Genomic DNA, 23,090 nt, shown 5'->3' with positions numbered 1-23,090 from the left:
GAGCTTCCGTGGCAACGTGCGGAACGCCAGACAAATTACGCGGCGTATTGCACCGCGGGTTTAATTCGAAACATTTATTGTGAGGCCAGGATTAATTCTCTGCTGCACCAGTAGGTCAGACCAAATATGCGTCTCCAGCCTCTCTGTCAGCCGCGAGAGAGGGTTAAACTTCTCGCGGCTCTGATACCAGTAATCAAAGCCCTCCAGCAGTCCTACTACAGTCAAAAGGATTCCCATAACTGACCACTTTTTCTAGGTTGACAAATCCGACTAAAGTGTCTTTTTTTTCATAAGTCTTGCTTTCGTTACTAACCACAGCGTCAGGACTGCCTGCCTGGTGCCTTTACCTTTACTAAAGCCAAACTGATCGTTACCTAACATACCCTCAGTTTTCTTCCCTATTCTTCTATAGATTATTCTTGCAGCGACCTGCATGCATGTGATTTTATACTGATTGATAGTTCTCGTACGTATCTGCCCTTGCTATCTTCGGAATTGCATGTACGATATTTTTACTGAAGTCTCATGGTACGTCGCCTGTGTCACAGATTTTGCACAAAACTTGGAAGTGTCTTTTGGTTTCCACTTCTTCCAATGATTTTAGAAGTTCGTTTTATCTTATTTGATCTAAAGTGTTGTAAAGCTCTGTCAAATCTGATTGTATTACTCGATCTCCTTTGGCCCAAATCGACTTCCATTTCTTCTTGTATCACGTCGACAGACAGGTATTCCTCCTCGCAGAAGCCTTCAATGTACTCGTAACACCTATCCACTCTCTACATTTACCAGTGGAATTCCCATTTCATTTTTAATACTGACAATTTTGCTTTTAATTTCACAGAAGGTTGAACCGACTTTTCTATACGCTGAATGTTTACCTCCAACCACTATTATTTTTTTCGATTTCCCTGTATTTTCCCTGCAGGTATTTAGCCTTAGATTCCCTGCACTTTATTTCATTGCTAAGCCACTTACGTTACTGTATTTCTGTCTTTTCCCGAGTATTCTTGTACTTTCTTGTTTCGTCCCGCAACTGAAGTATTTCATCGTTGTCGATGATTCATTCGCAGTTACCTTCCTTGTTATCGTATTTCTCTGTGCAACTTCTGTAATTGTTCGTTTTAGAGATGTCTATTCCCCTTCATCTGAAATGACTATGGTATTCACGCAATACATATAGCCTCAGAGAACTTCAAACGCACATTGCAATTCTACATCTACATGGATACTCTGTAAATCACCCTTAAGTGCCAGGCAGAGGGTTCATCAAACCACCTTCACAGTAATTCTCTATTATTCCACTCTCAAACAGCGCGCAGTAAAAAGAAGCTCTGATTTCTCTTATTTTATTACGATAATAGTTTCTCCCTGTGTAGATCGGCGTCAACAAAATATTTTCACATTCGGAGGAGGAAGTTGCTGATTGAAATTTCGTGAAAAGGCTCCGCCGCAACGAAAAACGCTTTTGTTTTAATGGTGTCCATCGAAAATTCTGTATCATGTCCGTGACACTCTCTACCCCACTTCGTGTTGATACAAAACATGCTGCTCTTCATTTAACTTTCTCGATGTACTCCGTTAATCCTATCTGGTAAGGATCCCAGACCGCACAGCAGTACTCCAAAAGAGGGCGGACAAGCGTAGTTTAGGCAGTCTCTTCAGTAGATCTGTTACATTTGCTAAGTGTTCTGCCAATAAAACAGTTTTTGATTTGCCTTCCCCACAACATTTGCTATGTGTTCTTCCCAATTTATGCTGTTCGTAGTTGTAATTCCTAGGTATTTAATTGAATTTACGGCCTTTACATTTGACTGATTTATCGAATAACCTAAGTTTACAGGATTCCTTTTAGCACTCATGTGGATGACCATAGACTTTTCGTTATTTAGGGTTAATTGCCAATTATTGCACCATTCAGATGTCTTTCCTAAATCGTTTCACAATTTGTTTCGATGTTCTGATGACTTTACTAGTCGATAAATGACAGCATCATCTGCTCAGATTGTCTCCCAAATCATTTATATAGATAAGGAACAGCAGTGGGCCTGTAACGCTACTTTGGGGAACGCCAGAAATCACTTCTGTTTCACTCTATGACTTTCCGTCAATTACTAAGAACTGTGACCTCTCTAACAGGAAACCACGAAGCCAGTCAAATAACTGCAATTTCACTACAAACTGCTTGTATGGTACAGTATCAGAAGCCTTTCGGAAATCTAGAAAAACGTAATCACACTTCGTGTGTGTAAAGAGCTAATTGTGTTTCACAGGAACAATGTTTTGTAAATCTGTGTTGACGGTGTGTCAGTAGACCGTTCTCTTCGAGGTAATTCATAATACAATACATTTTCCAATATCCTGCCGAATGTCGACGTTAATGATATGGGCCTCTAACTTTGTGGATTACTCCTGCTACCTTTCTTGGATACTGGTGTGACCTGTGCAACTTTCCAGTCTTTGGGTACGGGTCTTTCATCGAGCGATCGGTTGTATGTAATTGTTAAGCATGGAGGTACTGCATCAGCATACTCTGAAACGAACCTAACTGGTACGCAGTCTTGACCAGAAGACTTGCTTTTATTACGTGATTTAAGTTGCTTCACTACTCCGAGGATATCTACGTCTAAGTTACTCATGTTGGCAGCTGTTCTTGGTTCAAATTCTGGAACATTTACTTAAGTAATCCGTATCCCACATCTTTCCATGTTGTTGCTCCTGACTATTCTCTTAAACTTAAGCCTACTCTTCATCACCACTAAATTGCGCTCTGACTTTGTTAATTCAACTGGAATTTTCCCCTGCCTGAAGTCCCTTTCAGGTATATGTTCCCCTCGTTTGATTTCCGAACAGTGTGTTCGCTATTACCAGCTGGAGATTTCTGCAGACTCCTGCTAGTCTCTCTCCGTGGCACGTAATATCCAGCTGCGATTCCATCCGACCTTATTGTTGACGTCCTTCCAGTGCACCTTATGAGCAGAGTGCTAAATTGTCATCTCCTTTTTGCATACCGAGTTACCAGCGGACTGCCGTCATGTACTCAAAATCCGCTTCTTCTGCTTGTGATGTCGGATGTGTAACTGAATTATTGTTATTTGCGTTAATTTGCTGTCAATTCTAACGAGACTAACGCTATCACGGAACTGTTCAATGTAACTAACTCTCTGACCTACCTTTGTACTCATAACGAATCCTACTCTCGCCGAATATTACATTACTGTTGATATTGCCGTATATTCGTGTGACCATAAATCCTTATCTTCTTCCCATTTCACTTCATCAACCCCCACTATACATACTAAGCCTTTACACTCCATTTTCAGTTTTGCTAGCTACCCTATAAAAGGTACCTCTTATTTTCGGTCCATATTTTATTTCCTTGTTTTTCAGATTTACATTTTATGTTGTGTCTGAGGATATCAGTAGCATTCAGTAACCTCAGGCAGACCTGCAGAACGCTTAACACGGAGTACGATTTCAGTTCCCACGCTGGCATAAGTAGTGGCTGAACCATCTGGCGTTGCCAGCAGACTGTGGGCGTGGCGCAGTGGCTAGCTGTGAGATGACGGTTGCATCAACGAAACCACAGCCAACCTGGTGCGAAGCAAGCGATCTTGTTTAATAAATATTTACTAACAAAAGCCACTTTTTCCAGTACAGATTTTAAGAGAACCTAATCGTTTGCCGGCCGTCGTGGCCGTGCGGTTCTAGGCGCTGCAGTCCGGAACCGCGGGACTGCTACGGTTGCAGGTTCGAATCCTGCCTCGGGCATGGATGTGTGTGATTTCCTTAGGTTAGTTAGATTTAAGTAGTTCTAAGTTCTAGGGGACTGATGACCTAAGATGTTAAGTCCGATAGTGCTCAGAGCCATTTGAACCATTTTTGAACCTAATGGTCGTAAACCCTTTCTTATAACGATATTAAGACGAAAGAAAGCAGTCGCTTCAAAAAACAAATGAACACTGCTTAAGATAAAGGAGTCTTACGAACAGCTACGATGTTTCACGATTGTAAGTACGAGATGTGGACTGTGCGCCATAGTCGCCAGCCGCCAGTAGGATCCCCACCGAACTAATTCTGTCATAAGACCATGCTCTCAAGAAACTGCTGGTTTTGAGATAATAAGTGATTCAGTGACTCACAAAGGTATTCCGCCACCAGTGTTACGTTTTATTTTTACGTCATTATACACAGGCACACATATTACAGGGTAGTCTCGGTACTAAGTGGTATAGGATTATTTAATAAGTAACAGAACAGCATTTTCTTATTTACAAACTTAACTCAAACAACATAAACAATAATACGTAAAGAAACATTCCCACTATCACAGCCAAACAAGTTTTCGGGCGGCAAGTACAACAATCACAAAAATGGTTCAAATGGCTCTAACAACTATGGAACTTAACATCTGAGACCATCAGTCCCCTAGACTTAGAACTATTTAAACCGAACTAACCTAAGGACATCACACACATCCATGCCCGAGGCAGGATTCGAATCTGCGACCGTAGCAGCGGCGCAGTTCCGGACTGAAGCGCCTAGAAGCACTTTTTTTACGACCGCTTTTTTAGTCTTTTTTACCATCTTTTTTCTTTTTTTGCCGAAGAGAATATTGAAAAAATTAAAATAAAAGAAAATATAATTTAATAACAAAAAGTAAATAACGCACCAAACATTTGCGGCGCGATAAAAATATGGCCGCTATGCCTTTTTTAGACCGCTTTTTTTAATCAAAAATGAAAAAAGAATAAAGGGTTTTGGAAGGTTTGTTTTTCTGCTTTTTTATTTTATTTATTTTTTAATTTTTTTTTACGTTATTTTATTTTTATGCAAATGGATAAAAGGAAAGCTTTTCCTCTTCAGCTACATAAACACAATAATAGCAAGTCGTCCCATTACGACAAAGGATGCTCCATACTATAGCCGCTGCTAATTTTTCGATGACTGTCGTCTCGTTGCCATGTTGTTTTCGTTGTTTGTTCAATCTCATAAAAAAAGGAATTGGAAAGAGGCGCTATGGTTATCTTCTCATGTCATCGATAATCCAGCTGCGAGGCAGTTTATGGAATGCGCTCCAAAAAATTAGAAAAATGTTGCTTATATTTAGGGTTTTTGACGATCGCACAATGTCTTTCGTTGAGGTAATAAATCGGGTACTGTCTTTTCGCCATTACCGAACAGGTAGTGAACAGCGTGGCCGCTAATCCACGTCACAGAGTTCGTTTTTGCTCTTGGGAAAAGAGGTGATCGGGTAGTTATTCTGTCGGGAGTCGTGTGTGTGAGAAAATCCAATATCTGGCGCACCAAAAATCAAACGTCCTTTGACGAGCCGCATTCGAAAGGATGTTCATCCGTGTCAATCGCTTGGCATGTGGCACACAAGGTTGAATCGGCGAGGTGGATGTGATGTAGGCGGGACTGGCACAACTGTTTCCCATCAACAGTTACGTACCATGCAAATTGCACGTCAATACCAAGGCTTGTGGCATTCACTGCCTGCCACACAGTGCGCCACTTTGTAGTGGGGTGTTTGTTTTCTATCACATTCGGGGTCCTGTTCATTTACATGGCAGCATATATCGTCGTCGTCATCATCAAGCGTGTGGGTAGTAGTGCGGTGCGGATGTAGCTTAATTCAAGGAAGAACTGGCTAATGTAGAAGAAACTTGCTGGTATGTCAGAGATCATCACAGGGGGTGCCAGTGAGATTGTCGTAAGGCCTCCAGTAAGAGACTTGTGAGGCACGTCGGACTTCGTCGCCATAGTTGCAGGTGAAAGCTGACGAACAGGGCCTTCGCTCTGTTCTGAACATAACAAAGGCCGAAACCCCCTCTGCTCCTCGGGAGGGTTAGGGACTCGTAACGAATCTTAAACAACATGCCCGTATTAACAAAGGATCCCAAAACCGCCAACATGCGGTGAGCCAGGGTAGGTGGTATCGGGAGTATCTGTGCAAAATGGGGGATACCTGACGACAAATAGACGTTAGCATATCGTGTCCGTTGCAGGAGGTCTAGATATCTAAGATGGTGGTCACTTATTCCTGCCCTCATCTGATTCAATAAACGCCTGTAGTTAAGGGCTGTGGAGCGCTTCATGTCAAATGTGAAATCAATGCCAAGACAGCGGATTGTGTCACTGATTCGTAGCGGTGCGACGCTTTCGTGTCATAGGCCTCTGCCTATAGACAGGGCGTGCGATTTGTGGACATTGAGACTGCTCCCCGATGCCGCGCCGTAGGTCGCCACCCACGCCAGTGCTGCACGAACATCGTCATTATTGCGAAGAAGGAGTACCAGATCATCCGCATAGGCAGTGCAGCAAAAAGTGTGTCCACCAAGGGACATCCCACTCAGGCGTTGTCGGAGGCCGCAGAGGAATGGTTCCAAGACGAAGGCGTACAATATCGCCGAAAGAGGGCAGCCTTGTCGCACCGATCGCTGGATCTGTATCGGCGGCGTGAGACGGCCATTATATAACACCTTGGACGTCGCGCCGCGTAGGAGACGCATCAGTGCCTTAACTATAATGTCCGGATACGCCACGTGTCGCAGTACCTCCATCAAGAATGTGTGGTCGACTCTGTCAAAGGCCTGACTAAAGTCGAGTGAGGCCAAAACTCCTGGCAGTTGGCGAGCTTTGGCTACCGCGATCATATCTCGATATCGGCATAGTGCAGTGCGAATATTATGGTCACCACCTAACGATGCCTGGTCCTGCGACACAACACATTGTGCCGATCGCTTTACGCGTGCCGCCAGAAGCCGGGTGAAAATCTTCAAGTCACTATTGAGTAAGGTCAAGGGCCGATAGTCACTGATCCTGGATCCGCCTCGTGGCTTGTGTATGGGCTCAATCAGTCCTTGTAGGAAAGTCCCAGGGATCTGCGTCGTGGGAGACATAAGATCGCGGCAAATATCAGTCCATGCTGGTGCCAGCAATGGTTGATATGTCCGGTAAAATTGCAGAGGAAGGTCATCAGGTCCGGGGAACTTATGAGCAGCCCCCACCTGTATTGCTTCAATTATTTCCTCTTCCGTTATATCTGCAGTCAAATCAGCTGCCGCTGTTGGAGAGATCGTGCCATAAGTGAGTTGAGAGACTTCGGCGATCACCTCTGGGGGATTTCGGTGTTCCGAGTACAGCCTAGTATAGTGAGCATGAAGGGCGTTTCCTTTATCGCACTGGGTATCAAGGCGCCGTCCCTCTTCCGTCGTGATAGCTTGGATCAGTGTCCTGCGTCGGCGCCGTCGTTCTGCAATGACGTGGTACATTGACGGTTCCTCCTGTGCCACTCTGTCGTGAGTGCGCGCTCTGACGACCGCACCCTCAAGGTGGCAACGTGTTAATCTGATCATCCGTGCCTTGGCACGGTTCGCCGTCAGCTGCCGTGCAGGTGAGTACGGCAGTGTTGTACATTCCCTTAACATGCTGTAGTAAAAGTCCATGGTATGTCTCTTCCATGCTGCAACGTCTCGGCCGTAGCCTATCAAGGTCTTCCGGAGGGCTGGTTTGGCGCAGAGTAACCACCACGACAGTGTAGACCGATAGGTGCCACGCCGGTGGCTACAGAGTCCCCGTGTTCTCTATAAGGCGGCGGCATTCCTGAGAGGCTAGTTGGGCGACGTTCAACTTCGGGGACCACGGCTGTGCCATACCTTTTGGCGGCCGAGGGTAATAGCGCAGATGTAGGCCTCGTGGTCAGAAAAATTTGTGGGCCAAACTTCGGCAGCTCCCGTCCCCACAGCTATGGAGCGCGAGATGTAAATCCGGTCGATGGGGCTGGAGGAATGGCTGGTGTAGTGAGTAAATCCGGGCCGATCGCCACAAACATGTTCCCACGAGTCCACCAGTTGAAGATTATTTGTAATTGTCGCAAGTTCTGCGTAGGGAGAATGATGTGGTAACTGATCCTTAGGTGCTTGGCTACAGTTGAAGTCCCCTCCGATTATCAATGCGTCCTGACGGCCCATAAAGAGGGGCGTGATTGTATGACCGATAAAGGTGGATCGTTCGCGACGCCGACCATATCCTGACGGTGTATAGATGTTAATAAGTTTGACTCCTCGGATAGTAAGAGCCATGCCTCTTGCGTCAGGGAGATACTCGACGTCTTCTGCGGGTATACCTTCAAGGAGGAGGATCGGCACACCACTGCCATTGGCAGACATATGTGAGCTCTCAGTCTTGTAGCCATAGGGTTCCTTGAAGTCTGCGACATACACCTCTTGAAGGAGCGCAACGTCGATGTCTGCTGCGTTGAACAGATCCTATAGCATCGCTATTTTATGTCGGGCACGTATGTTGTTGATGTTAATCGTCGCTAGAAGGTATGTTTAGTCAGCCAGGTCAGTAACTGGGTTGTTTAAGAGACCAGGAGTGGGCGGCATGGGTGGCCCCACAGAGGCTGACGATACAGCCGTAGTCACTGTGGTTGGTCGGTGCTGAGTGCAGCCGAGGGAGCATCTCTCCTAGCGCTGTGGTTCATCCTCGACATCATCCGCCCAAGAGTCAGATGCAGCAACTGGTAACTGTTGATTAGTGCCGTCAGTAGAGGGCTCGCCCGTATGTTCAGTAGCAGAAGTGGTGTTGTCAGACCGAGGCTCAGAAATTGTATCCGCCGTAGCATCGTGATGGGAAGGGTGAGTTGTGGTGGTAGAGTCCTGAGTGTCGTCCGACGACGGATGTTCGTCCGGGTCACACATCCGAAGCAGGCAATCATCGGATGGCGTATGACGCAGTTTCTTGCGTTTACGAGGGGACCGTCGTTTCCGAGCATGTTGTTCTGTGTCAGAGTTCGGGCGGCATTCGTCTGATGAGGTCTCGATTGGTAGGAAGGCAGAAGTCGGGACAATTTCCGTTTCTACTTCTCTTTAGGCTTATCTCGGTGGCACAATTGATCACCGTCTCGAGGCAAATCTGTCGATGACGTCGTAGAGGGGGACACGCTGTCCACCACACTGTCATCGACTACTGGCTGCAATATGGTGTTACGATCCTGGGCAGGAACAGCTGTTGCGGTTGCAGCCGCTGCATACGTGATGGCGAGTGAAGTAGGCGTCGCCGGGGATGGAACTCCACCAACCGGTGTCTGAGTCAGTCGGCGTTGAATGCAGGCCGATCGGACATGTCCTTCCTAGCCACAGCCTGTGCAAGTACGCGGTTGTCCGTCGTACACGACAATGGCTCTGCAGCCGCCAATTACTACGAGTAAATAGGATGGCACATGCTTCGTCAGTTCGATCTTAATTTGTCGCACTCCGTTTAGGACGGGGTACGTCTCAAACGTTTGCCATTTTTCAGCCAGGTGGCTTAGCACGTTGCCGTACGGTTTGAAAGCTGTTATCACAACATCTGGCGGGACTTCGAATGGCAGCTCGAAGACTCTCAGAGTGTGAAGGCGTAATCCATCGTGGTCGATCGTGACAGTTCCTATGTGGCCATCAGGATGCTCAAATTTAAGTCCATGAGTGTGTCTGCACACAACATCAGTGCACGCCTTTTCATTGATCAGTTTTATGTAGACGACACTTTGTGTTATAGAAAAGTGGATCCCAATGACGTCTTGGGAATTGTGGACTTGCGGTACGGCTGGGCCACGGCACTACCGAGACACGGACGCGTGACTCTCGCCGCAGCGGACGGTGAACAGTAAACACTCGCGCGCGCGGTGCGCTAACAGGGGGACACAGGCACGGCGACCTTGCCCCACCGCTGCTAACAGCGGACTGAGCACTCGGCCACAGTGGCCAGCTGAAAACCACAACGTTGTACATTGTAATGCCTTGTATGCAGTCCTTTTTGCTTAGTCACTTGTTCCAAGCGTTTAGGCATGCTTTGAACGAGCTTTCGCTTATAATCAGAATTTATATGTCGGTGTTCTTCCAATATTCGTTACTTTAAAGCTTGTTTTGATGTCACTGGCGTTTGTCGTACTTTTCGCTTCAATTCGTTCCAAAGATTTTCAATTGGGTTCAAGTCTAGACTCTGAGGAGGGGTATCCAAAACCTTAGGGCATTTATACAGCGTCCACAGTTTCACAATATCCGCTTTACGCTTCGGATCATTGTCTTGATAAAATCTGAACGTCCTCGAAAGCCCGAAACTTGTAGCTCTTTGCGGTAAGTTCTCTTTCAGGATATTCAAATACTTACGCTTGTCCATTATACCTTCAATGAATGGTAATTCGCCTATCCCAGATGACGACATGGAACCTCAAATCATAACACCTCTATCACCGTGTTTAACTGTGGGTTGCACATGCTTGAATTGAAATTCTTCAAGTGGTTTTCCCCAAATGATGGGTCTTCCGATTGAGGAACATCTGCACTTGGCATTCATCGACAAAAATTACTTTGTCCCACCAACTGACACTTTTATTTACGTGTTGCTTTGCGAGGTCTAGTCGTTTCTTTCTATTCCTCTCATTTATCACAGGCTTCTTCCTGCTTACTCGAGCATTGCACCCCTCTCGTCTGGTAATTCGTCGGACTGTTTCAGGGTGCACGTCCTTCCCATATTCCAGCTGCACTGCGGCAGCAATTTTCGTTGCCGACAGCCTCGGATTTGTTTTAATTTTTCTTATTACTCTGGTTTCCTCTCTTCTACTCAGCTTCTTTAGTCGCCCTGTTTTTGGTTTATCTTCAATTCTATCTTCTCTGTTGAAACTTCGTATAATTTCACCTACAGTACTCTTACTCATTTGTAACAATCTGCCTTTCGCAACGTCCTTTAGCGTGATGGGAAATAACAAATTGTCTCTTTTTCAAATGACGTATTGTTTCCTTTCCGCCCCATCGTACTGTGCACCATGCGTGTCAACAACAGGGGAACGCAGCAAGGGGTGAGCCTGCTCGGTCTACAGCTAGCACCGTCGCCGCCTACACGACCTGTGCCCGAATAATAAAGTGACTGCACGTTGTGGTGTCTTATAATGCAAATATACTTTGCGCGTAGTTAATTATATTATACAGTGACCTGCTTGTGGTACATTGTCAGACAATAATCACACTACAGAAGGGACCGGCAATTGCTTCTCTTGTACTCCAAATATTCGAAGAGAACTTCACCTTTCAAGAACAATGAGAGTGGTCGAATAATTTTGTGATGCACTGTGTATTGTTCATTTTTATCAGATTATCGTTTTTTTCGTAAATAAACACATCATAAGGGCATCTACGAACATTATTACAAAAACATAGCTTCACGTATTATTAATTAGCATTACAGAATATAGAACTGCACTTTTCCAGAAAATCCGATGGGTTTAAAGTCTGACATTACACACTCCGTCTCCAAGCATGTAACCCTTTAGTTGGTTATTCTGCATTTTTTGCTTGGTTACGTCCCCTTTGGCCCGGAGATCCGAATACCGCTCTAATCTGGATACTTTTGCCAATGGAGAGATTATCATCACACTTTTGGAGTTACTGGCCACATGTGCTGTGGATAGACGTTGTGAGTCTTTACTACAGTGATGGAAACCACCGTAGTAAAGACGCAGAACGTCTCTCCATTCTTTGGTTTACAACGTGATCTGTGTGAGCGTTCCAATTTAAGTCACTCTCTCCGACTTACGGTCTCGCTGAGTTGCACAAAATGCAACAAGCAAAGTAACTTCCTACTTCTCCACCCCTGTGTCACGTACGGCGGAGTCCTTACGTGAGGGTGGGTGTCACCTTGCAGCGGCAAGGCTTGGTTTCGAATCTTCTGGTTGATCTGTTGTGTACGCACGTCCTGCGAGTGAGCAGGTGTCCCTTATCCGTTACGGGTACGGAAAGGGAGAGGGGAGGGGACTCAACAATTGGAGATTAATAACCACCGATCGTCAAAGCAGGTAAACCCTATGGTGCAGAGGCTTTCCTCACCTTTGTAAACTCACCAAAAGAGTAGTCATCCTCATGTCAGCCTGAGACAAACAGCACCTTGTTTTTTAGCTCAGACGTACATTTTCACTGTCTTGAACTCATATGAACAAATACTGTATTTACAAATATAATTACAGTATTTCAAGCAACCTACGACGATGAATTGATAAGTTTTGTAAAGAAACTTGGTAAATAATAGTGTTTACTAAACAAAGTATTATTTCTCAATATAATCACCTCTGAGGTGAACGCATTAGGTCCTGTGAGATTGTGAGATTGCACTTCCTTTCATCTACATCCAAATGCTTAGCTTTCCACCCTCGAACGGCGAGAAGGAAAAACGAACACCTAAATCTTTCTGTGCGACATATTATTTCTCTTATTGTATCATGATGATCATTTCTCCCTACGCAGGTGGGCAGCAAAAAAATATTTTTGCAATCTGAGGAAAAATTTGGTGACTGAAATTCCACGAAAAGATACTGCCGCAACGAAAAACGCCTTTGTTTTAATGACTACCACCCCCATTCACGTATCATGTCCATGGCACTCACTCCCTATTGAGGATAATAAAAAACTAACTGCCATTCTTTGAAGTTTTTCCACGTCCTCTCAGTCCCACACTGTAAAGCAGTACTCCAGAAGAGGGCAGACAAGCGTGGTGTAAGCAGTCTCTTTAGCATACCTGTTGCACTTTCTGTTCTGACAATAAATCGAGCTCTTCATTATCTATGTGATCGTTCCAGTTTAAGTTGTTCCTATGGTAGGCCCTAAGTACTGTATTTAGTTGAATTTACAGCCTTTAAATTTGCGTGGATTGGGGATGGAAGGGCGGGGTGAGAAGATGCTGCATGCCGTTGTCGGTGCAAAAGGAGAGGAATTCCTGGCTTCGAAATTGTGGTCCATTGTCCTTGTCTATGGCTTTCGGTAATCCGTCCAAGCAAAATATCTTTGTTAGGGCTGATAAGGTAACGTGCCTGGTCATTGCTGAACACCGAACGACGTACGGGAAATGGGAAAAGGCATCCGTGCCTAGGAGCCATTGGTGGCGCAGAAATGGTCCTGCGAAGTCTAGGTGGATGCGTTCCCAGGAACCGTTCGGCACAGTCCAGTGAAGGAATTTTTGGGGGGACGGGGCAATTGTTGGGCACAGACGGTACAGCGCTGCACCATCTCTATTATGTCAGACGTAAGGCCGATCCAAAAAACATGCCTTCTTGCAAGGGATTTGGTGCGATCCCCCAATGCCCTTGGTGAAGAATGTGGAGGATCGTCAACTGCAGGGATCTCGAAACGTTGACCCTCGGTTCTGCTGAATCTAAGTGAAGGAGAACTCCATCCACCACTGAAGGCAGATGCCAGATGGAATAGCACAACCGGAGGTGGCGTTGATCCTGAGGAGGCGGCAAGGATGGCCAACCATGCAGAACGCAGTGTCGGACGACTCGCAGGAGGGAATCTACTGGGGAGGCTGCAGCTACTTTGACTTCAGTAACGGGAAATGCCTTCAGGGCCTCTTGGACGTCATCATCCATCTGAAAAACGAGGAGGTCCAACTTGTCAAAAGCAGGGTCCGGACCTTGTGGTAGACGCGACAAGGCATCCGCGTTGGCGTGCTGGGAGGTGGTACGGAAATGCACGGTGTAGTGAAACTGGGATAGGAACAACGCCCAACGCTGGAGACGTAGGGATGATTTGGTCGGTAATCGCGCGGCAGGCGCAAATAAAGAGAGGAGCGGTTTGTGGTCAGTAATAATGTGAAAGGACTTGCCATAGAGAAAGGAATAGAACTTGGAACAGGCAAAACCCATGGCAAGTGCTTCTTTCTCGATTTGAGAATATTTGATTTGTGCTGTGGAGAGAACTTTTGAGATATATGCTATGGGGCGCTCTGTGCCATCCGGCAAATTGTGAGAGAGGACGGCTCCCACACCATACTCAGAGGCGTCCGTAGCAAGTATCAAAGGAAGATTTGGATCATAAGGCATGAGGCATGCAGCGGTTTGGCGCTGCTTTTTTAGGGTATGGAAGGCAGTCTCGAAAACTGGGGTCCAACAGAATGGGACATTTTTGCGGCAGAGGTGGTACAGGGGTGCTGCCACTTGAGCTGCAGAAGGAACAAATTTCCTGTAATACGAAATTTTGCCTAAGAAGGATTTCAACTGATGAGGGTGCCGGGGACGGGGTAGGTTGGTAATGGTGTCGATATAAGAAAAATATGGAGAAATGGCATTCTGGCAAATGATGTGACCCAGATAGGAAATAGACTGTTGGAAAAATGAACATTTAGAAATATCACATTTCAGACCTGCAGTTCGCAGGCGGGGGAAGAGGAGGCGGAGGTTGACTATGTGCTCTTCGGAGGAGGACCCCGTGACGACTATATCGTCTAAGTAATTTGTACAGCCCTGGATATCAGTGAGAAGTTGTTCAATGTATCTTTGAAAGATTGCAGGAGCACTGGCTAAAGAGTCGGTTTAGTTGGAAGAGGCCGAAAGGAGTATTTATAACAGTGTATTGTCGGGAGGAAAGATCGAGAGGAATTTAAAGATATGCTTCTGCTAGGTCGATTTTGGTAATGTAGGAGTCCGCTGCCAATTTGCGATAAAGATCTTCCGGTTGTGGAAGGGGATAGTCGTCAACGAGAAGCTGTGGGTTGACTGTAGACTTAAAGTCACCGCAGAGGCGAAGGCGGCGGCCTGGCTTCTGCACAAGCTGAACCGCACTGGCTGGAGAGCCCCTTCATCTTGAAGACGTTGGAGTTGTTCTTTGAGCGGCTGTTGTGGTGCCACTGGTACCTGGCTTGCCCGGAAGTAGCGGGACGGAGTTGGAGCGAGGCCTCAGAGTCCTTGGCGCAGCCGATGCCCGGTGAAAACAGGTCCTGGAGTCCTTTACAGAGTGCATCAACTTCAGGAAGAGGAACGTGCTGAGACACTAGGTGAACATCGTCCGCAATGGAAAATCCGAATAAGCGGAAGGCGTCCAGTGAGAATAAGTCTGCTGTGGAGGAATTGTTGACAACCAGAAACGTGACTGGACGGTGAACCGATTTGTACTTGACATGAGCCGTGCATTGTCCTAGGAGAGCTATCTCTTGCTTATTGTACGCCAGTAGGCGCTTAGGGGCTGGAGAGAGGAGTGGTGAACCGATGTTGGCATATGAAGTGTAATTAATCAAGGATACTGCTGCGCCTGTGTCCACTTGCAGAGGCAGAGGCTTGTCATTGATAGTGACGTCTATAAAAATTTTTGATGTCGAGGAGTTGTCTACCTGGTTGACGTCCATTGGGGTGTTGTTCAAGGCGTCTGGATATGGCCTGGGCTGGCGGTTGCTGGAGGTGGTAGTTTTTGCGCGACAAACGGACGCTAAATGGCCTTCCCTGCCGCAGTGTGTGCACTGCGCCAAGCGGTCTGGGCAGTCTTCTCTGTCATGTGTTGAATGGCAGGTGGGGCAGGAGGGCATGCGCAGACGATCCCCACGACGACGTTGCCCGTTGTGTCGTCGCTGCTGCAGTGGCTTCTGGCTCCGGCCGGGATGGTGCGACTCGGCGTCTTGTTGAGGAGGCGGTCTCCGACCGCGGCGGCGGTAGGAGCGCGGCGTTGAGCCCTGGATTGCTGCGACGTCTTCGGTGTCCGTCGTGGCGTCGTCACGGATTGCTGCTACATCTACCCAGGATTCCAGTCGACGATCGGCGGCTGTAGAAATTTCGAACTTATAGGCTAGTTCTATGACCTGCTCGAGGGACGGGTCTTCTAACTCGAGGGCGTCGTGGCGGAAAGCGGCGTCTGGCGCTACCTGTATCAAGTGGTCACCCACCACGTCATGAGCGTATATGATTCCTTGGAAAGATGTGTGTGAAACTTACATTTCCTGCTGAGACCTTGCAGCTCGGCAGCCCACTGCCGATAGGTGTGCTCGGGTTTCTTCCGGCATTGGTAGAACTCGACGCGGGCTGCGAGGACAAGATATCGGCGTTTGAAGTAGGCATTTAACGTCGCACAGATGGCGGTTGTAATGCACCTCTTTCTCCGGGGGACAAATATCAATTATTATCAGTAGTAGTATATTAAGGTACAAATTATCATTTTACACCTGTGTGTGGTCTCCCTGGTGTGCCTAGTCGACCACAAGTTCCCGTCACGCCGTTCACTCTAACAACAGAGTACATACAGGGTTGAAGACAGAGAGAAAGAAAGGTGACATCACAATTTGAATTTAGAGTAATATAACTTTCTTACCTTTATGGTCATTGTTGCACGCTCGTGGTCCAGTGATGAATCTCGCCATCCGCTGTTTGTTAAATCAATTTGAGGTCCAGGGTATGTATTCTACTCCGTAAGAACTGACACATATTTAAACTTCCAACTTTTATTTTATAAATGCTGATCGTGACGATATTCAATAATTTTCGATGTAACAACTTTTCTAATACATCATTTCGTTCCCTCTATCCTTGACCTTCCCAAAGCAAGCGTATTATAAGATGTCTCAACACCAACTGCCCATTGTCTCTACACCCACCAACCACCGGCTCCTGTTCACAGAGCTTACAAACTGTGCAGTACTGCCAACCTTGGTTGTATATCGATATTTTACACATCGCACGTATATATATATATATATATATATGAAAAACATAGTACGAAAAATGAAAAGTGTTTATAATATAGCTCTGTGGCAATATACCTCATGATTGTCCTCATATTAACAGTTTTGTAACAAAGTAATAATATTTCACTTTATGTTTACGTAGTTAAAGTTCACTTGTTCCTTCAAGTTGATTGACGGCACCGCACACCTCGCCAGCCGGTGGTATCGGTAGTTTCAGTAGTCCGTTACATTACACGCTGAAGGAGAGGGAGTCGAGGTCCAGCGGCTGTAGTTTCGTGAGCAGGACGTACATCTTCGATTGGTTCCATGACAAGAAAAAAGCGCGCTGCCTTGACTCTTGGGTGACTTGATGAATCGTGAAGTGATGCCGGATACGTCATTCGTATGTTTCCCATTCTTCGATTTCATCGTTGAATGCTTGGAACGGCGGTGGCGTCGCGGGGCGGTGGAGGCTTCGGATTTCAGCGATCAGTTGTGTCTGAGTTTCGAAAAACTGGTGCAGAAGTCCTTGAAAGAATTGTTGCCATTCCGTAGGTGCTGCTGTAGCAACCATGATGTTCGTCGGTTCGTTCCACTATACTCGTCGCCACTGAAGAATACTCAGTGTTGTAGAACACTCAGTATAATGTCGTTTATTGAAACTGAACTACACTTCTCGAACAATCACAATACACACACAAAAACAAATAACTTGTAGACGACCATTCATAAAGTGAGTCGGTGAGGTCCGTCGGAGATGGTCCTAGCTCGGCGAGGAACTGGCTGTGCTGCTTTTTTTTCTTTCGTTTATTGATTTTCAATTCCCCCCGAAGGGGGCGGGCTGGCAGCAGCTTAGTGCGCTGCTCTACAGCCTAAAGACTTTTATTTTAAAAAACGGAAGAAGAAAAGAAACAAGAAAAACAGGTGATAAAACGGTGACGTCAAGTGTAAAATGGCGGAAAAATGCGCAAAGTTAAAACAGAAAGCAAAAGGGGTGGGCAACGTTAATAAAAGACACAGGAATCAGACAAGTAACATAGCACACACACAATCAAAAAACACGGCGACAGTCTGGTTTCTGTTCGCAAGAGATAAAAGGCACACTCAGCGAGAGTATGATGGCCGTTCGCAACACTTCCCAAAAAACACAACACGGAACACCCACTGTAATACACTCACTGTAGAACACTCAATGTAGAACACTGCACGAAGTGGCGGCACAAAGATGACACTCCCGAGCCAAAGGCAGATGGGGGGGTGGGGGACCTGGAGGAGGGGGAAGAACAAGGAGGGAGGAAGGAAAAAAACGAAAAAGGGGGGGGGGACCAAGGAGGGAGAGGACTAATAAAGGGGGAGAAGGACGGACGCGAGAGGGAATGAGAGGAGGCAGAGGAGGGAAATGTAAAAGGACTCGGGGAGAGAAGGGGGCAAAGAGAGGGGAGGTGGGGAAGAAAGAGGATGGAAGGGGGGGAGAGGGAGCCCGGGAAAAGGACAGAGGAAAGGAGGGGGAGTGAGGATCAGAGTTGATAGGAGGGATAAATGGAGGGAGAGAGGGCATCATCTGTGAGGGGAGTTGATGGAAGCCACCTTGGGAAATGAGATGAAGGGTGTAGAGATGGAGGGTAGGCGGGACACAACAGTGAAGGCGTGGCAGGGGGCGGGGATGGGAGAGGAGAGGAGCAACCAGGGGGTGAGGGGGTTCAAGGCGGCGGGAGGTATAGAGGATGCGGATATGTTCGAGGAATAGGAGCAGATGGGGGAAAGGAATGAGATCATAGAGGATCTGCGTGGGGGACGGGAGGCGTATACGGAAGGCGAGGCGGAGTGCATGACGCTCAAGGATCTGGAGACAGTTATAAAATTTGGGGGGGGGGGCAGATATCCAGGCAGGACTGGCATAACAGAGGATGGGACGGATTAAGGATTTGTAGGTGTGGAGGATGGTAGAGGGGTGCAACCCCCATGTCCAGCCAAAGAGGAGTTTGAGGAGTCGGAGGCGGTTGTGGGCTTTGGATTGGATGCAGTGGAGATGGCTGTACTGCTGTTGCGCTGGCCTTATAAAGCTGGCGGAGGCCGGCGGAGTACTCCAACTTTCCCTGTATCTGTGAGGCGACGTCTGCAGAAAAAGTTTCGCATTAGTCTCTAGCAACTTCTGTTTGTCTTGAAGAATTGTTTTCCTCTTGGTTGCGCCAGCAAGTGCTTGTGTATGTTATATGGTACACAGCGGTGTCTTGAGTGTAGTCTGCCTGGCAGGGGCTGTCTGTGGCAGACGTAACACTAAAGATATATTTATATTTCGTCTGAAGTAGCATAACAGCGTCATAAACTCCAACCTCATGTAACTTCAACATCTACTACCACGTTTTTGAAACATACGTCCTTAAAAGGCCCCATTATTGTTCTCATCACTCCTCTTTCGAAAATATCAAGTTTATTTCTGTGCACCTTACTTTGGCTCCATGTTACCGGGCCATAGTTTACAACTGGATCAATCACGGCACTTCTTATTTTTGTGATGTGCGACCAAGCTTGGGGTTGCTGAAGATACAACGTTACTCACCCGTGAATTTTGTCAAGACATTGAATCCGGCACCAGAAGGTCGCCGCAATTATGTTACACAAGAAACTTAAGTACGTACAATTGTTGTCATTTATACCACATTGTCAGTCTTTTGCAAATTAGTATTATGCTAACGTCATCGTGTTCGCTGGTCTCGTGGTCACTGTGTAGCAGCTTCGTGAATTTCTGGACATTTCGTGGTCATTATCAAACTCAAGCAGCTTGTAACACCAAAGTTTTGTGTGTAAACATCATCTGCAGTTGGGCCTGTTTTGATAGACACCTTAATCTTCTGTAACTCATTCCGATAGCTGCTCTTGAAGTTGTTGATTTTGTTTACAACTGTCGATTTCATGAAACCTGTATGCTTTCCATTTTTTGCATGTGTCTGGTACATGCAACATCCCACCTCACGCAATCGTGGTATCCAGGGGACCTCACATTCCTGTGTCAGCTTTCGCTTTGATGGAGGCTGATAAACACTTCGACACAGTGCTTTTCCTTGTCCCGTGACTACTGCTGCTTCAAACACACAGATTAAGTACCAGACGCGTACTGAGAGTCGTCAGCTGGCCTGTCAGCCTGTCGTCTCACCCCACACACTGTCCAACGCGTGTGCGCGCTCTTCACTTAGGCCAGATAGACGAACGAAATTCCTTCGTTTCTCCAGCTGCCGCATTAGATAGACTAGCGATGGGATAAACTACGGCTTTTTTCTGTGAATGCTACTTTTCGATAATGGTCATTTTTAGTTATATAGTCACAATTGAAAATCACATTTAATGAATTCACAACCTGTATTCCATACGCTGGTGCCTGCCCAGCAGGTGGTACCGCAGCGCGGAGGGTCGCAGCCAGCCGGTGTTCCAGGGGGGCGGCAGCCGCGTGCGGCAGGTGGGCGGCAGCCTCTACGTGACCGGCGCGCTGCTGCAGGACTCGGGTCGCTACGTCTGCGTCGTCAACAACTCGGTGGGCGTCGAGCGCGCCTCCACGTCGCTGCTCGTCACCAGTGAGTACCGGCAGTCGGCCTCTTAAAACAGGGTCGCCAATTCAAAGCCAACTGTTGTCTTTTTTAAATTAACTGCTCTACCAAGAGAATCTGGATTACATGTAACTGATACTGCTGATTATCCAGCAAGTCCAAGTGAAAAGCGTATGTGACTATAAGTTATGTGTCGACAGCAGTTAGCCTTCACAAAATCAGCAGAAAACAGATTCATTTCCACCAGAAAGAATTAATTATTCTGTACTGCAAGAGGATTCAGTGCATCTCAGGGGGAATAAAGATTATGAAACTTTGAGTAGAGTAGACGATCTCTCTTAGAACATATATGTTTATGCATCTGAAACAACTCTGAAACTTACTTAGATGCAAAAATCCTGGCCTCTGAACAATAAAAAAAGAGAGATTGAGTTTTCGGTGAAACTTGTGTGCTATCAGTGTACTATCAGTGATGCTGCATTAGTTATCAGTCTGCTATATGAGTAATTGTCCAGAAATGTAGAAAAATCGTGTGATATACACTCGTAGTGTAGTAAAATGTGCCATATATTTATGATGACTGGTGCAATTACACAGAGGTTGAATAATTATTATGCCTGCTGCAGATCGTTAGCTTATGTAAACACATGATTGCAAAAGGAACAAGTAAGATTTGAAAAGGAAGTGGCACATTGACATCAGATATTAATAATTGCTCTATTAGATAATCACTTCTTTTACAGAAATTGTAGACCTACATAGAACCTCCTCAACGAACATCGAAATTCATAGACGGCAATGAAGTACTACACGGTATGTGAAAAATAATACCAGAAAAACTAAATGAGTGAGAGGGGTTTTTAGAATCCAAAATGGTCATGGATGACAATTGTGTGCATGTAAAATGGCGTGAAAACTTAAGGACGAAAGTAACTTTCGCATGATGGGTCATTGCTACGTAACCTAGCTCGATGAAACTTGAACCCTACATAGAAATAACTGCCACAGTAAGGTGTGGAAGGTAAGTGAAAGAAATACGCAATGAGATGAACTGAAATGACTCTTTCATTCACAGGCAATAATTACACTGAAGTCACCACTATTTATGAAGGTCCCCAGGGCATTATGAAAGGCGCTAAATAAATCTAAATAGCCTATTTGACCACCACAGACGTCAGTGCATGCTCTACAACGGGCTCCCGTCGTAGCAGGTAGACTGCTAAGGAGGTCTTCAGGCAGCACGACGTGGCTGGCAGCTGCTGGACGGTCGTCGGTGCATGTGTACGTGCCGCGGTTCACCTCCCCAAAGCACCCCACACGTTCCCCACGGACCAACTGGTTGGCCACTTCCCCTGTTGTTCCAAGAGCTCTTCCACTTGAGCAGTTCGGTGTGGTGGTGCATTGTCAGCCACAAAAATGAAGTCAGGGCTGAATGCACTCCTGAATAGACGCACAGAGGGCAGGAGTACAGTGTCACCATAACGTCGGCCATTGAGTCTATGATATTCAAAGATTTGAAGGTCAGTATGCACATGCAAAATTATGCCTGCCCACTCCATAGCACCAAGACCACCAAAATGATCATCTTTGACAGTGTTGGACGTAGCGTAATATGACGAAGCGGAGAACACATAATGTACAGAGGAACACTGTCGAACATTAAAGCTTTGGAAGTCCATATGTTATGGTCTGGCAAGGCATAATGTTGTATAGGCGCATTAACTCCAGAATCTTTGAAAACGGTGCGCAACATTATAGTCAAACCGTCCTTTCCCATAAGCGTCTTTTCAGGGATGCATTCGGTCGTCTGGCAATCTCACATCTTAAGCCAGAAATGAGTATTTGTTCCGGCTGCCAGCTACCTCCGCCACGCACCCGGCCTCCATTCAGAACCGACCTACGAAACCAGCCACACATTTATCAGTGTAATTATAACAAAATATTACAATTGTAGCACCAATATGGTGGCATTCGACAATGGGAGCAATATCAGAAGTAGCTCCTCCGACAACTGTGGCTCTGGAATTATTAATTCTCGCCTTAAATCTATATCCTCCTTATGATTGGATGTAATTCTCCACTTGAAATCTTTCATCCCCCTTATGGGTACGAATGCGCTGAAATAGTAGTTTTTGACATTAGATCTATACCTCTCTTACGACCAGACGTAGTCACACCGTTTATTCCTAATGTCACCTGATACATAAGATATTACAGCGTCTCCTTCTTCCAATATATCGAAAATTTGCACAGACCTGTGTAAAGTTTTATCGCCTGTACTGGAGGAAGACCATATCCCACAGACTATGAGTCACAAGAAGAGGGTTGTTGTGTCGCTGTCTCACAAACAGTTTGATACCTTGATTTTTGCTGTAACACATCGAAGCAGTGTATTAATAAAGCTGTGTACATGCCCATACGTTTTGTTTTTCTATCATGACTTCGAGGTCTGTGCCAAGTGCTTAACCTGCATTAACACGTTTCCATCCATCGGCGCTCACGGAAAGCTGGACATCAAATGGTTTAAGTTAAGATGCTGCCACAATAAACAGGGTGGTTAAAATAAAAGACAGAGGTGGTGTTTCTTATTGACAATAATGTGGAAGACATGTCAATAGAAGTACACTGAAAGAGTTTGCGGCGTTGTGGAGCTCATCCAAACAGCTATCCGATGGTGATGACCTCTACTTTTAATCTTATTTTCCACAAGCTAGCAGGCGTCTAGATATTCTGTTTTTGAAGAGATGCAGAGCATTGATTCCTCATGCTGGTGGTGCATATTGCACCTAGATATGTGATCTCTATGTCCTAGGTGGTAGTCATCCTCACCCCCAAATCTTTGGAGACTGCGTCTTTCATTTTTATGACTTAAAATGCGTGATTGCACGTGGAACAAGGGGGGGGGGGGTATTCTGCAGGACTTAAACGCATAGAGCACAGGTAGCTTGCACCATCAGTTGTCAATCACACCGGTCGAGGAATGAAAAGATTTTCATGCAGACTGGCGAGAGAGCGAGATGTTGTGGTAGGTTATTTATCATACGTTTAACCATTTCTTCCATTGTTCTCTCCGTGTTTTATGGCACAACC

The 23,090-nt window shown here is 46.2% G+C and overlaps 1 protein-coding gene across 1 annotated transcript in view; it reads left to right on the top strand.

Moving 5' to 3' along the window:
* The window catches only part of LOC126235647 (Down syndrome cell adhesion molecule-like protein Dscam2), a 192,965-nt gene that overhangs the window by 109,674 nt on the left and 60,201 nt on the right, over positions 1-23,090 (top strand). The window contains exons 5-6 of the mRNA XM_049944361.1: positions 9,544-9,651; positions 19,846-20,027. Coding sequence (XP_049800318.1) covers positions 9,544-9,651; positions 19,846-20,027 — 290 coding nt within the window. The remainder of the gene's footprint in view (positions 1-9,543; positions 9,652-19,845; positions 20,028-23,090) is intronic.

The sequence above is a fragment of the Schistocerca nitens genome, chromosome 2, assembly GCF_023898315.1.
Source record: "Schistocerca nitens isolate TAMUIC-IGC-003100 chromosome 2, iqSchNite1.1, whole genome shotgun sequence".
NCBI classification, from domain to species: Eukaryota; Metazoa; Arthropoda; class Insecta; order Orthoptera; family Acrididae; genus Schistocerca; species Schistocerca nitens.
The sequence above is the reverse complement of the archived record's forward strand: the minus strand, read 5'-3'. Positions and strand labels throughout refer to the sequence as shown.